Consider the following 14,528-nt stretch of genomic DNA (forward strand, 5'->3'; position numbering starts at 1 on the left):
AATTTCAAATAATTCATTTTATTTCATTAATAATTAATGAAAATACAACTTTGTCATTTAGGACAATTATTGAGACATGAAACAAAACCATAGTTCAAAAATCATTCAATCAAATAACACTATGAGCATAACCATCTTCAATAGGATCATAATCCGGATCCTCACTTCTATTACTTGTTTCGGCCATGAAAGTTGGGTTATAACCACTATAGCTTGGAATAAGGCTTGGTGAGCTTGACCTAGATTTACTTATATTTCTGTCCGGGCCAGGAGTGTAACTTGGGATTTTTGTTGGGCTTACATCCCCACGAGGTTGGCTTGAAGAAGCTTTGGGGTTTTGGGCTCTTTCTTTTGCAGTTTGAGATGAGTTCTAGGCCTTTTTGCAACATGGAAATGGACTTTTGGGCTAGGTTGTTCTGAAGATTCATAGCTTGGAGTTTGGCTAAGAGAACGGTAATGCTTGCTCCTACCAAGAGGTGGTATGGACTCATCACTAGATTCCACATACTCATGTCGCTTCTTTGGGTATGAAAAAGGTACTTGGGCATTTAAGAAGTACATTTGGTCATTAGGTCCAAAGGTTCGATCTTTTGGGATCGAGGGGATTTTCACAACTTTCCTCCTAGGTTCATACTTGCGCTCCACATAGTGCAAGTCCCTCTTAAGGCTAGACATGGTTGCCAACCACTTCCCTTCATGATGATGCTTCTCATTCCACATTGTTCCATCTTCCTTGATCACATCCCCATATTTGTCAAAGAGAGGTTGGTATTTCTTAATCCTAGGTAAATGGGCTAAAGCCAAAAGGACCATCCAAGGTTGTTGGGTCAAGGCTTCCTCACCATACTTCTCACAAAGGGTCAAGGCCAAAGTACAAATTCCAGTCATGAATTCACTAACTGAGACTCCACTATCTTTCAAATAATGAATGTCAAAATATTGATGTCTCATTTGATCAATCTTTTCCATCTGTTTCACACACACACATGCAAAACAATTAATTAAATGCCAAATCACACAAACAATCCAATTCAAAATCCATTTGCAATAAGCAATTCATAACTCAATAAACCAAGTATAACTCAAAATCACCCAACCATGGGTAATACTCCAAAATTTCGGACCCTTTATACACACTTTCAGGTGTTTTAACACCAACTTTAATGCACACATAATCACATACTCAAGTTTCAAATAATTTCAATTCTTTTTATTTTCAAAAATAATAAATATGTACTTGAATCATGATTATAGGACGGTCGAGCCCGCGTCTCCCAGGAAAGTTACCTACGACGTTGAGGAGAGCCTTTCCTAGACAGAGAGTCGTACCCATTATAGGCCTCCGTAGAGAGCTCGAGCATCCTTTTCTCATTCATCTTTCCACAAATAGGAAAATAGTTTTTAAGTAAAATAAGGCTTTTAACTCATACACAAATGCGAAACTCTATCTATCCTATATGCCCTCTTAAGTCTACCCACAATTTTAATTACTATTCCAATTTTAATCTTTTTAGGACCTTGAAAACTCATACCACTTTATAACACCCCCAAATCTCCCTCTACGGAAATAGTATAATACATATAATTATACCGTAGAGATAGACTTAGGCGTATTACCGCCGCGTGATTACGCAAGGCTACTCAACTTACTAACAAAACCATACTTTGCAGCGGAAACTTCGAAACTCTCCTCTATTAATAATAACTATGAATAGAAACCAATGTTATGAGTACTCAAAAATAGATTAGTGAAACCAATCCCGGGACTCCAATGCATCAATTTATTCACTCCACCTGAAATAACACTGCTTACCATCACGGTAAACAGGGCGAACCAAAACAAATAAGAAGTACGGGTTAGCAAATATGCTAAGTACGGTAAGTGCAAGATAATTAAATTCAATTTATTTGCAAACATGCTTTTGAAATCAATTCCAATAATTATTCCAATAATTCCAAACTCATGATTCAAAACCAATTCTCAATATTCAAATCCAATAATCAATAAAACCAATTCCAATTATTTTAAAACCAATTAAACCAATTTAACCAATTCCTCTCCCAAGTGTGCACACCCCCCAAGCTAGTCTCCTTATGTTACAAGGCTATTCTTGAGGAAAGACCCGGTCATACAAAGTCCAAGGCCTTATCAATAAACCAAATCCGCATAGTGGGATTACTAACATGCTTATAAAGCATAAATAATAAATTTAATTCAATGATTAAATAAATCCTCTTTAAATCCAATAATTCCAACCTTTAATAATAATAATACTCCCCTTTTTTTTTTATAAATCCAACAAGCTTTCAAAACCAATCCTTTTTAAACATGAATAACAAATTAATTAATCAAAACATGTTATAAAAATCAATACTCCAATTTAATTATTAAAACCAATCTTTTAAACATACTTTTATTTCATAAACCATAATTCAAGTCAATTTAATTCAATCACCATAAAATCATTCAAACATGCTCATTCAAATCGATCACTTTCAAGGTATCTAGCCACCTAACGTACCTTGATCCTTGCTTAGCCAAAAACACTTCAAAAGAACTCTCAAGTAGCTTGATCAAAAACACCCTACAAATAAATATAACCTTAATTAATATAAGGTTAAAAAATAATCACAACAATGAAATTAAAAACCCCCCAACTATATGTACATGAACCTTTTAAATTAATTTTCGTAAACATCATTAAAAATCTAATTTATATAATTAAAAACTACTCATAATAATTTTTATAAATCCCCCATAATAATAATTGAATAAGAGAAAGAGAAAGAGAAAAGATAAGAAACCAAGGAAAAGAGAAGAATTGGATTTTCGTTGGAAAGAATAGGCAGAACTTGCAGAGGCTATAACTCCTTTGATATAACTCCAAATTGGGTGATTCTTGAGCCTAACCTAAAGGATTTTTCGAGAGAAACAATCTTCTGTGAAACAGCAATACCCCAAAAACTGACCAGAAGTGCCCGAAAATTGGCTTCAAAGATAAACGGGACGATTTGTGTAAAAAGAGGAGAAGAAAAGAAGAGAATTGGTGTGAAGAATGTGAGGGGTATTTATAGGCTAGCTCATGCAAGAATTATGGTAAGAGAATTTGGGAAGAATTATGGTAAGTAGGGTTTAAGGGATTACTTGGAGAAGTGAGTAAAGATTTAAGGAAAGTTTTGATATTGAAGAGATTGTGTATAATTGAATATGGAAGGTATGATTGTCATGAAAAATATTAAGGAAATTGGAATTACATGGGGAATAATTAAGAAAAATAGATGGCAAGAAAATAAAATGATTGGATACTAAAAAGATGGAGAATTAGATTTAAGGAAAATAGAAGATTTTAAGGAGATAATTAAAAATACAATTTACCAAAAATATTTTTCCCAAAATCTACATGGGATGGCCGAAATTTTTGAGCTTTCCTAAGCTCATATTTTCGGCCCTCCTATTTAGTACTTTAGGAAATTATTTTGCTAGTTTTAAGGAATTAAAATAATTGTGTAAATAATATTTATTGTAATAAATAATTAAATAATAAAATACCAAATATTCACCAAATAATTTAACTAATAAAATCAGATTTTCTCTTAGGAAAATCCGAAATTTATTAGCCAAATAAATGGGATTTTCGGACTTATTAAAATAATAATAAAATATAGCTTTTGCCTTAATTAAAATATCCAAAATATAAAAATAATCCGGTTTTTAAAATAGGATAAATGGATAATAAATCTTATCCAAAATAATAATTTGTTTTTAAAATACTTTTGGCGCCAAAATTCAAATATCGTTTTGGCTCCAAGATTTAAATAGTAAGTTAAATTACTAGAATACCCTTTTTAGAAAATAATAATTAATTAATTAATTAGGAAAATACGTATAAAAATACGGGGTATTACAATAGGAGACACATACTTTTCATCTTGTGGTAGGAGAGGCCACTATTACTTTACAGGATGTCGCAGTTTTGCTCGGCTTAAGAGTCCATGGTCCACCGGTCACTGGTCCTCATCCACGTAAGAGTTGGCATGATATCGTTGAGGATTTACTTAGAGTTCGACCCGGTCTTGATGAGAAGGGGAAGCCTTATTTAGAAGGATCTACTTTGAAGTTAATGTGGTTGAGACAACATTTCTCGAAGGTACCAAAAGGAGCGGATGACATGGTGATTCAGCAATATAGTCGAGCTTACATTTTAGCTCTCATGGGATCCATCCTCTTCTCTGATAAGAGTGGCGACGCTGTGTCACTCTACTATCTCCCATTACTCAGAGATTGGGAGACAACTTCGACCTACAGTTGGGGGAGTGCAACTCTTGCTTTTTTGTATCGTCGGTTGTGTCGAGCATGTCAGATTGGAGGTGCACTCATCCTCGTGCAGTTGTGGTCGTGGGAGCACATTTGCATTGGTCGACCCTACGTACGGGGGGCTCGTGACCCACCTCAGGAGGACCCTCAGGAGGAGGGAGACATTTTAGGGACACAACATGTGCGAGGTGTTGACTCCCTTGCGTGCAGGTAGTGTATTGCTTGAATTTTTCTTAAAAGATGGAATTTAATAAATAAGTAATTTAATTATGTAATTTACAGTTGGCTTCATGTACACCTTTCGTGTGCGCATACAGCATCTGGACTTCCATATTATCGAGATGCTTTTGACCATCAGCGTGAGGACCAGGTACAATAAGTTGTTCAATATCTCCCTATTTGTTAAAATTCACGTATTATAGTTATGCCAATTTATTACTAATAACAATCATGTGTTGTGAAACAGATGGTTTAGCAACCATATACCGAGGCTGTGATGGAGCGACTACCAGAGATTTGTCGCTCTAACACTCATATTTGGCGTACGCGATCCCCATTGATTTGCTTTGATGTCGTTGAGTTACATGTACCAGACAGAGTCATGCGTCAGTTCGGGTTAGAGCAATCAATCCCACAGGGAGTTGACACAGGTGATGCTCTACACAAGAAGGATTGGAGGGGACAGAGTAACTGGGAGTCTCGACATTCCACACATGTGCTGGAATGGAGCCGACGAGAAGCATTGGTTGTTCAGGGTAATCCGTTTACCGGATCTTCGTCACCAGTTATGACAGAGTACCTAGCTTGGTATCGTCGTATCACCAGGCTTATTATTACTCCGCCTTCACAGTCTCGTCCACCGAATCATTACCAGCCATCCACCTCCGACCTCTTACTCGTATGAACTTCATTTCATTTTTATTTCAATGAAATTGTTTAGTTGTTTAATTACTGTACTGACATTGGATGTTTAATGTAGGCTCATGCAGTTGCTGAAATGCACACGAGGCTATGTAGAGCTACAGAGACCATATCTGATTTGCATGCAGACAAGGCTTTACCTTTTGCCATAGAGACTATACAAAGTCTTACTACATTTTGTGGCCAGAGCTTATCTAGGGTTGGACATTCACGCCTTATTGAGCAACCTCAAGTGTCATCTTCTTCTTCTGTGCATACTCAACCGATTAGACCACCACCTCATCATGGTGGTCAAACTTCACGTGCCTTTCGTGCACCCTCTCCTATTGTGCGGCCTCCCTTACGTACTCCTGCTCCTACTGTGAGACCTACACTTCGTACTCCTTATCCTATTATGCGTCCTCCCTTACGTACTCCTGCTCCTACTATAACACCTACACTTTGTACTCCTCCTCCTTCTATTCATCCTCCTTCCCCTCCGCCACCCCTTATAACACCTATATTAGCTACTTCTACACCTCAGCATACTATTATCACATATCCTCCACTAGTGCAGCGCCATTATAACAGAGTTCGACGCCGAGGTACTACTTACTCTTGGGGTGGAGTTGCTCTACATGACATTTCAGAGGACGGGTCTGCTTTGCCATCTTCATCATCACTTCTTGGGAAGAAGCAACGTACAAGTTAGGTGTAGAGATTGAGATTGTTTTGCTAACATTATTATACATATTTTGCAAATATTGATTGATTGGCATTTGGTTAATGGACATTGCTTGTAAAGTTACTTGAATTATGATTGGATTTTAGATCAAACAATGCTTGTTGATAATTTATTCTCATGATGGATGAGATTGGAGTGTGTGTGATTTGGTTGCTTTGCAGATTGAAATTGAACGTTTTGCAGGTTTAAATGCTGCAGGTTATTATAGTGTTATGCAGTTACAGATTTTATTTTAAAAATGTATTCATTCTAATAAAGAAAACTGCCACTTGAAGTAGCGGATTAAATTTAAAAACCGCTACTTCAAGTGGCGGTTTTCTCTATTAAAAACCGCTACTTGGTTTATCACTGAACCGGTAAAAAAAAATCGGTTTTCTTGAACTTGTTTGCGTGGACGGTAATGTGGGAATAATAAAAAAAAGGGATTGTATTTAGGGAATTGGAGTTTTTCCCAACATTATTGTGGGAAAGAGCTCTTAAAATTTTGAAAGAAACCATATTTTTAATGATAAATTAGGAATCGTTTATTTAATCAAGCCCGATTTAGACTGGTTCAAGCTCGAACTTAAACTCAAAATGCAAACGAGTACGTTCGTGAACAAAGCTCGAACAAGCCAATTTTTTAACGAGCCGAGCTCGAACAAGGTTTTTAAAAGCTCGTTCAAGCTCGAGATAGATCGAACACGAATAATTCTTATCAGGCTTAGCCCGAACAGACTAAAACTCGGCTCGGCCCGTATAGTTTACAGCCCTAGCCTGGTCAACACGAAAATGGCCTGACCTTGCTCTAAATCTGTATGATATCACCGAATCGGTCCAAACTGGTCGGATCTCCAACAGGGGCGACGAGCCGAAGACTTTTGATGACATAACATACGTCCAAGCCGTCCATACTTTGATCTAGTGTACTAATTTTATACGAAGTTCATCTTCCTCAGAACTCAGAAGTGCGAATCCAAAATACAGATAGATAAAGAACAAATAAGAGATGGTGAGTGAAGCAGCTCCTTACATAGGAATGTTAATGGCGGAATTTTGCCAAGTTGGACTCATGATTATCAGCAAACAAGCTATGAATACTGGTATGACTACTTTCGTCTTCGTCTCCTACTCCAATGCTCTTGCGTCCCTCATCCTCCTCCCTTTCTCTCTCTTCCTCCACAGGTCTTCCCCCCTTTTCTATCTCTTCCAATTTAATCAATTTTCTGCAATCTTTACCTGAAATTGTCTCATGTTTTGTGTTTAATTGCAGATCAAATCTTCCCCCGCTCAGTTCCTCTCTCCTCGGATGGTTTTTTCTGCTTGCTCTTTCTGGGTTAGACTTGCTGTTTTTCTGATACCCTTTTCAATTTTTTTACTATATATTTTTATTGAATTGGGTTTTCTGGTACCTTTTTAAAATTAATGCAATGGGTTGTGTTAATCATCTTACATTATGTTCTTCAAAAAAAAAAAAAAATCTTAAACTATAAGATAATTAAATCCGGTTTTACTGTTACCCTTTTGAAATTTGTGTAATAGCTAATGGGTTATGTGCTTTTTCTTGATTTAGTGTTATTGAATATGTATTTTAGTACCCTTTTCAAATAAATGCAATGGGTTGCGTACTTGTATTTATCATTTTATATACAGTAATTGTACATAAAATTTTCATATACCCTTTTCAATTTTGTTTAATAGGCTAATTGTGTTTAAATTATTACAATGGGTTATGTTAATCTTTTTGAATTATAGGTTAATTGAATTGGTTTTTATGGTATCCTTTTGAATTTTGTGTGATAGGTTGTGTTCTTCTTCTTAATTACTCTTTTCAATTTTGTGCGATGGATTTTTTGTTAATCTTCTTGAATTATAATATATTTAAATTGGTTTTTCGAATATCCTATTGTATTTTGTGTAATTGACTTCATTTATTGATTTTATAGGGTTATTGTATTGTGTCTAGTACCCTTTTGGACTATGTGTAATGGGTTGATTGTTTGTGATTTAGGTGTTTGGCTCAGTTATTTGGGTATACTGGCATCAATTATAGCTCTCCTACTCTTGGGGCGGCTATGCTGAACCTTGTTCCTGGGCTTACATTTTTGCTTGCAATCATCTTTAGGTATGATTTTTTTTTTTTTTTATTATTCTTGTATTCCGTGTATTATTTTCCTTTTTATTAATTTGTTAATAGTGATACTCTAGTGTAGTTAAATTTAGGCTGGATATGTCCTTTGAATTATGAAGATATTTGTAATTAAGCGATAGTCCTCTTGTGGTAAGCACGTCGGTCTCTAAGTGCAATCCTGCATAACAGCATAAGCACGTCGGACTCTAAATTATGTTTGAAGTTTTATTTGGGGCAAATATGGAGTAGAATTTAGCTGTGTAGATTATAAAATTCGTCCCGTAGTTTACATCTAGGCAGTGCTATTCTTTTTTCTTGGATAACTATATGTCTATATGCAATAGTAATTGCAAAAACATCTCTTGGCTTTCGTATTCTGGAAATTTATATACCAATCCCATTTTGCCAAACATAAGCTAATCCTTCTTTAGTTATAATTTCAGAGTGTGATATGCATCATGGCCATCAACTAAGAATGCTCATGTTGCATAGTGAACCATTACATGTGAGCATCATTAGTGAAAAAATGAGACCCTAAATTTATGAGGAGTTGCTTTCCAGAGTCAATGTCATTATGTCAAACTGTATAACACTGTCTTCCCCAAATTGAAAGTCCGTTTTGAAATTACCTATTCTGTAGATTTTGGAATCCACATGTTTGTCAAATCTCATTTTTACTTACCAACAAAGACTTGAAATACACCTCGAAGCATATAAACTATAAAGTGGTGGCCTTTGTATGTTTCATACGTATCTAACAATGTTATCTTCACTGCTATTAGTTAAGTATTCTTCATGGGAAATTTTGGTTCTGTTAATTGTTAAACAATTTAATGTGTTTCAAAGAAATTATGTATAAATGAGGTGAGTGCCACTTTGTGGCATTCATTACAGCTCTTAAGCCCGGATAAAGGAGGAGAGTTGCAGTAGGCCTGTGGCGGCCAGCATAAAACTTAGTCACATCTTATTATTTTGCTATGCTTTTTTCTTTTCTGACGGTTCCTTATGATAATTCATGTTAGCCGACCCCAAATCATTTTGGGACTAAGGCTTGTTGTTGTTGGTTTGTAAAAATACAATTTTTACTTGTAATTTCAGGATGGAAATGCTGAACGCAAGAAATATAACTTGTCTAGCAAAATTGGTAGGAACCATAGTCTCGATTGCTGGAGCATTTGTTGTGACTCTTTATGAAGGTCCACCACTGCTGAAAAGGCTCGGAACTTTGCACACTCATCAACTTAGTCTTCGTGGAGATCAAATGAACTGGATTCTTGGTGGTTTCTTTCTTGCTATTGATTGTGTCATGGCATCAAGTTGGGTCATCATACAAGTATGTTCTAGAACTCCTTAATGCCAAGTTGCCAACAATCAGTAGGATGAGCTGATATCTTTTTTCTATTGTTTACTTTCAGGCAATAATTCTCAAAAAGTATCCAGCTGAACTCATTGTTGTGTTCTTTTATTGCTTCTTTGTTGCTATCCAATCTGGAATCGGGACACTTATTGTAGAACGGGACCTAAGTGCTTGGAGTCTGAAACCTACATTGAGGCTGCTTGCAATTCTTTACTCGGTATGCATATTTAGTAGTCACTCTGTTCTTTTTCTTTAGGTCTTGTCTTTTAATTCAATACCATCTTTGGCTTTGTGGGGTTGCTTCCTATCTTTTGTTATAATTTGAGTCCCATGTTTGCTAGATTGACTAGGCAGTGCAGCTAATTGTACAAAGTAAAGCATCTTTTTTAATTAAAATACAGAACCTCAAGGTCAGAAGAAATTCTTATATTGATTTAATATTACTGTTGTAGTCCTAAATAGGTTTTCCTTGCTGAAATATACGTTTGTGTAGGCAATATTTGGTTCTGCCCTCCAAGTTGGCCTTTGCTCATGGTGCCTGCGAAGGAAGGGGCCTGTTTTTGTTTGCATGTTTAAGCCTCTGGGAATTGCCATAGCTGCAATTGCAGGTGTTGTTTTCTTTGGGGATACATTATATCTTGGAAGGTATCTTTTTTTCTTACTAAGGAAGTCATTGCTACTGATGATAGTGTTACAATTTTGACAGTTTTTTGGCTTTTATGCTAAAGGCATAGACCCCCTCCCCCCCCCCCCCCCCCTCTTCTCTCTCTCTCTCTCTCTTTCCGGGAACTATGAAGTGTGAATCGTAAAAGGTGAATTAGTTTGTGAATGTGATACATAACAGAATTAGGTACTTAGGTAGTGAGAATTGCATACCAATACTCAATCTTGTACTTGAATTAGGTAACATCTGCATCGAGGTAATGACTTGGTGGAATGGTGCTCCCTCTTATAAATATTCCTCTTTGATTAGACACAAAAGACAATAATCACTGCAAAAAATGATAAACAAAAATTTTGTTGAACATAATATGGTTGTTTGAGAGATTGTGTAGAGCAATGTTAAGGAACTTTAGGTAGGACTTCTTTAAAAATAAAAATAAGAAAAAATAAAAATAAAAAAAAAAAAAAAGAAAAAAAAAAGTTGGAACTTTACGTTTGACAGGGGTTGTATCGAGGACTATCTTAATTGAGTGGATTTTATAACTTGTCTGAGTTGTATCATTACCATGGAGAGATACTTGAAAAAATTTCAGTCAATTGGAACAAGTATATGACGATTAGAAAATTCAAACCGAGAATAAAAAGTACTATTATATATTTTGCTAAGATGGATTAGTTATAAGGTATCTTAGCAATCAGGCCCTGTCTAATGTCTATGCTCTTGAAAGTTTATAGCTATGACTTTTTTTTCTTGGAGATAAAAAATTTTAATGCCTGATTTTCTGCAGTTTACTTGGGGTGATAATAATAGTTCTTGGCTTCTACTCTGTTATGTGGGGAAAGGCTAAAGAAGAGAAGAAAATTCATGCTGGTCACTTCAGCAGCTTGGGGTCTCCCACCCAAAAGATGCCATTGCTGGAAAATTATGCTGATGAGACGGTGAATGCTGCTGCGTAAAGAAGGTAAATTTCCTCTTCAGCGAGTTTCTTATTGTTGCCTGGCCTTTGGTGGTTGGATTTTTCTCTTGTTGAAAATAAAAAGTGAGCCTTTAATCTGAGTGGAAAGTGTGGTCTGTGTTGTTGCTTATAATCTTTAATTATCATGCCTAACCTGTGTTTCTGCCATAGAAAAGTTACGCTTCCACGTTGAAGCCCCAAGTTCCAGCTATCTAAGGACTGAGAATAGATTGGGCAAGGTATTTGTTGATGAGGTGCATCAAGGTGTGAACTTGAAGACCTATGATCGCTTCTTTTATTCCCTGCTAAAATCCTTTTTCTGTTTACTATAGACCCCACCATACCATATACTTCTTAGTTAATGCTTAAATTTTCTAGAACTGAGTGGTTGCTTTTATTTACCGAGTCAACCTGTTATTTTGCAGACAATCGTTAATTTTAACCAGTGCGCCTCACATTCACTCTTTGCATCTAGACTCAAGGACCCCTATTGCCTTGTTGTGCCATGTGTCTTTTCAAACACGGTATTTGCACCATGATCTTTGTGAAAGTTTAGGAGAATAGTGTTCTTACATAGACCACTCTACTAAACCTACTCTTTTCTATTCAGTCTTCACTTAAGCTTACAAGTCATAACCACACCTTTACAAGGCCACAACGCATGCTGAGATAGGCAAAGCAATTAGGACAGTCATAGCTGTGCTTATTAAATCATAAGGTGGTAGTCAACTCAATTATGCTGAAAAGGGGTTGTTTCTTTTTCATAATTGCCGGTAAGTCCCATGTTCATTACAATGATATAGGCTACAGGCTAAATTTAATCTATTATGTCCGCATGTTCTTTGGATCTTGGTGAGCTGTGTCAGTGTAACCTAACCTTAATTATAGCTAACTGGTGAAATTAGGTTAAGATAGTTTGCTGATCTGTTTGGATTGAGGTCAAAGTAAGTTATGACACTAATTAATAAAGTTTTACCTTGGGTGCATATCAATTCTGTGGATAATGAAATTGTGGTGAAAATTTAAATTTGTACCTTACCTAACCTAGTAGTCCTAGTTACACTTTAGAAAACAAGAAATACTTCCGCTTCCTGTCACTTCAATTCAAAGAAATTGTTGATGGATGATGTTAAAGTGATACTTTTGGCTGTATGCAGTCTGGCTGCATAATTATTTGTTCAGATGAGTTTGAAAAGGGCTGAAGTCTTTAGACTGAGAATTTCTAATACAAAGAGATCAGTGAGGAAAGCAAATCATGATGAATATTATTGAGTGTTTCCTTTAATTTGTTTTACACTTTGGGAGACTCAAGATAGCTCGTGTTATCTTAAATTATTGAATTGAGGAAGATGGTACACGGAGGGCATTATATTTTTGCTGAAAATGTTGATGTTTTCTTAGATTTCTTTGTGCGTCAATTGTATTCATTGTCTTAGTAATCATATTGGATCTCTTCTTGGCAAGAGTTAAACTATTATTCTTGACAATTGACAGTATACTACTGGTGAAGGGGTTTATATCTGGTATCTAGATCGTTTTCATCTGTGGGTTTTTTTAGAAGTCAACATACGTCTTACGCAAATAGCTACTGAAGCTTTCTCAGGATAAAGAAAGAGATGATTATAAAAGCAAAAAGGTAAGAAGAAATGTCTGCATTGAAGTGGAAATTTCTTCTTGAATAAGTCCAAGATGATGGTGCATTATTCTCAATTGCTAGTTAAAATGAGACATTTGAATCAAAATGGCCTTTCATACCTTGTCGCCTCTTGGACAATTTCCTATCCTTGAGAAATTCCAAATTATAACATATTACTTTTCCTGTCTATTCCTTTGTATGCAGTCTGTATGATATCAATATAATTTGTTTGTAGTATGTTTGCATACTTTTCATAGAAAAGTGCTCCCTCTATCTAGTAATAAAAGTCAAGTATACTAGTTGAGAATTGAGATTTTGCAGATAATATTCACGTTCTTTAAAATAGAAATATACTTGTATATAATTTTGATTTTCAAACATGTATCCACTTATACGGAGTTGATAGGATTGGAAGGGGATAACTATGTACAAGTATTATGAAAGGATTTTGTTGTGAATTTTGCGGCATTCTTGATTGCAAGAGGTTTGGATAATGTGTCAATTAAATTTGGAAAGATGGAAATCTTGGTTGATGTTGGGGTTTTACGTCTTTACAGAGATTGATTAACCTACAAGCAGATCTAATAAATAAAACTTTGATGGTTTTAGTTTCTATGATCAGGTCATCGAAAGCTGGAAGGAGTCCAAACTAGTGAATGTGATGGGCATGAAGTGTTCATTTGCTGGTGCTGTATTCTATTCCATGGTAGGCACGATAGTTCTCTATGCACTTGGCTTTAAAAAATCCCGTCAACAGGAAAAATGGCGATCTTCTGTCTGCCCGCAGACTGAGGAATCACTGCATCTATCTTTGTATGATCAATGCCCATAATTTGACCTATTGTATATGGATTAGTTGTCAACCTTTTTGCATTATCCGTGAACGATGTAAGATCATTTGTAAATATATTTTTAAATACTGTTATTGCCTTATTGGCCATAAGATTAAGTCTTGTATAAACATTATTTATTCTTCTATGATGTAAGATCATTTGTAAATATATCTTTAAATACTGTTATTGGCCATAAGATTAAGTCTTGTATAAACATTATTTATTCTTCTATTTGTTTTTTGTTTTTTTTTTTTGACAGTGAGAATTCTTCTATTTGTTGAATACATGGAATCAGTATTTTGAAAATTGGTGTCTGCTGCATGACATTACAGTAGCATTAAGTCAGACATGGCATCCTTAATTTTGCTGCCTTAGCCCTTATATATGGGATTTTATATGTTATCATACACTTTGACGGTTCGTTATTCTTATTATATTTATTATTTATTATTATGGTTTGAAGCACACTATGTTGAACGACTTGAGATTACCTTGAAGACCCCTTTGTAACATCTCAGAGGGGTGTATAATTTTCGTTACTATTTCAGTTGGCAAATTACCTCACCTTGAAAAGGATTATTTTATTGGCAAAAGCTTAAAGCTCACCTTGAAAAGGATTATTTTATTGTCAAAAAAAAAAAGAAAAAAGAAATGAAATAAAGAATCTCAAGATTAAGTTTAGTAAAAACAGGTTTAATTTTAATCAAAATGATTTAAGTTTCCCAAATATCATTATATAAGGTGAAATGAATATGAATATGGCATTAGTCCGTGTTTATGACTCTATCCCCTCTCCCCACCCCTCACTAGAATTTGTTATATACACTCGGGTGCACCGTACATCTAACTAACTCAAGATTAGTTTTTGTTCTTCATTTGATGATTAAGGGCTTGTTTACTTCAGCTTAATTTCAGTTCAGTTCAACTCCTAATTTCCTTCTCTCATAAAATGTTCATTTCAACTCTATTCAGTTCATTTCAGTTCAGTTTAGTTCAGCTCCAATCAGTTCAAT

General features: G+C 35.4%; 1 protein-coding gene across 3 annotated transcripts; it reads left to right on the plus strand.

Moving 5' to 3' along the window:
• Positions 1–6,830: 6,830 nt before the first annotated feature.
• LOC145582850 (WAT1-related protein At3g28050-like) lies at positions 6,831–13,779 on the plus strand. 3 transcript variants are annotated; one of them, XM_081639879.1, is made up of 8 exons: positions 6,831–7,124; positions 7,213–7,275; positions 7,951–8,064; positions 9,169–9,403; positions 9,486–9,644; positions 9,921–10,072; positions 10,879–11,052; positions 12,541–13,267. In XM_081639879.1, the coding sequence occupies exons 1-7, from the start codon at positions 6,949–6,951 to the stop codon at positions 11,045–11,047; spliced, it is 1,068 nt and encodes a 355-aa protein (XP_081496005.1). In that variant the 5' UTR covers positions 6,831–6,948; the 3' UTR covers positions 11,048–11,052; positions 12,541–13,267. The 3 variants fall into 3 exon arrangements, with proteins under 3 accessions (XP_081496005.1, XP_081496002.1, XP_081496004.1); XM_081639876.1 differs by lacking the exon at positions 12,541–13,267 and adding an exon at positions 13,292–13,779 and having other exon boundaries at positions 6,832–7,124; XM_081639878.1 differs by lacking the exon at positions 12,541–13,267 and adding an exon at positions 13,305–13,779 and having other exon boundaries at positions 6,833–7,124.
• The last annotated feature ends 749 nt before the right edge of the window (positions 13,780–14,528 follow it).

This window comes from Chenopodium album, chromosome 15 (genome assembly GCF_948465745.1).
Source record: "Chenopodium album chromosome 15, dcCheAlbu1.1, whole genome shotgun sequence".
Taxonomy (NCBI): domain Eukaryota; kingdom Viridiplantae; phylum Streptophyta; class Magnoliopsida; order Caryophyllales; family Amaranthaceae; genus Chenopodium; species Chenopodium album.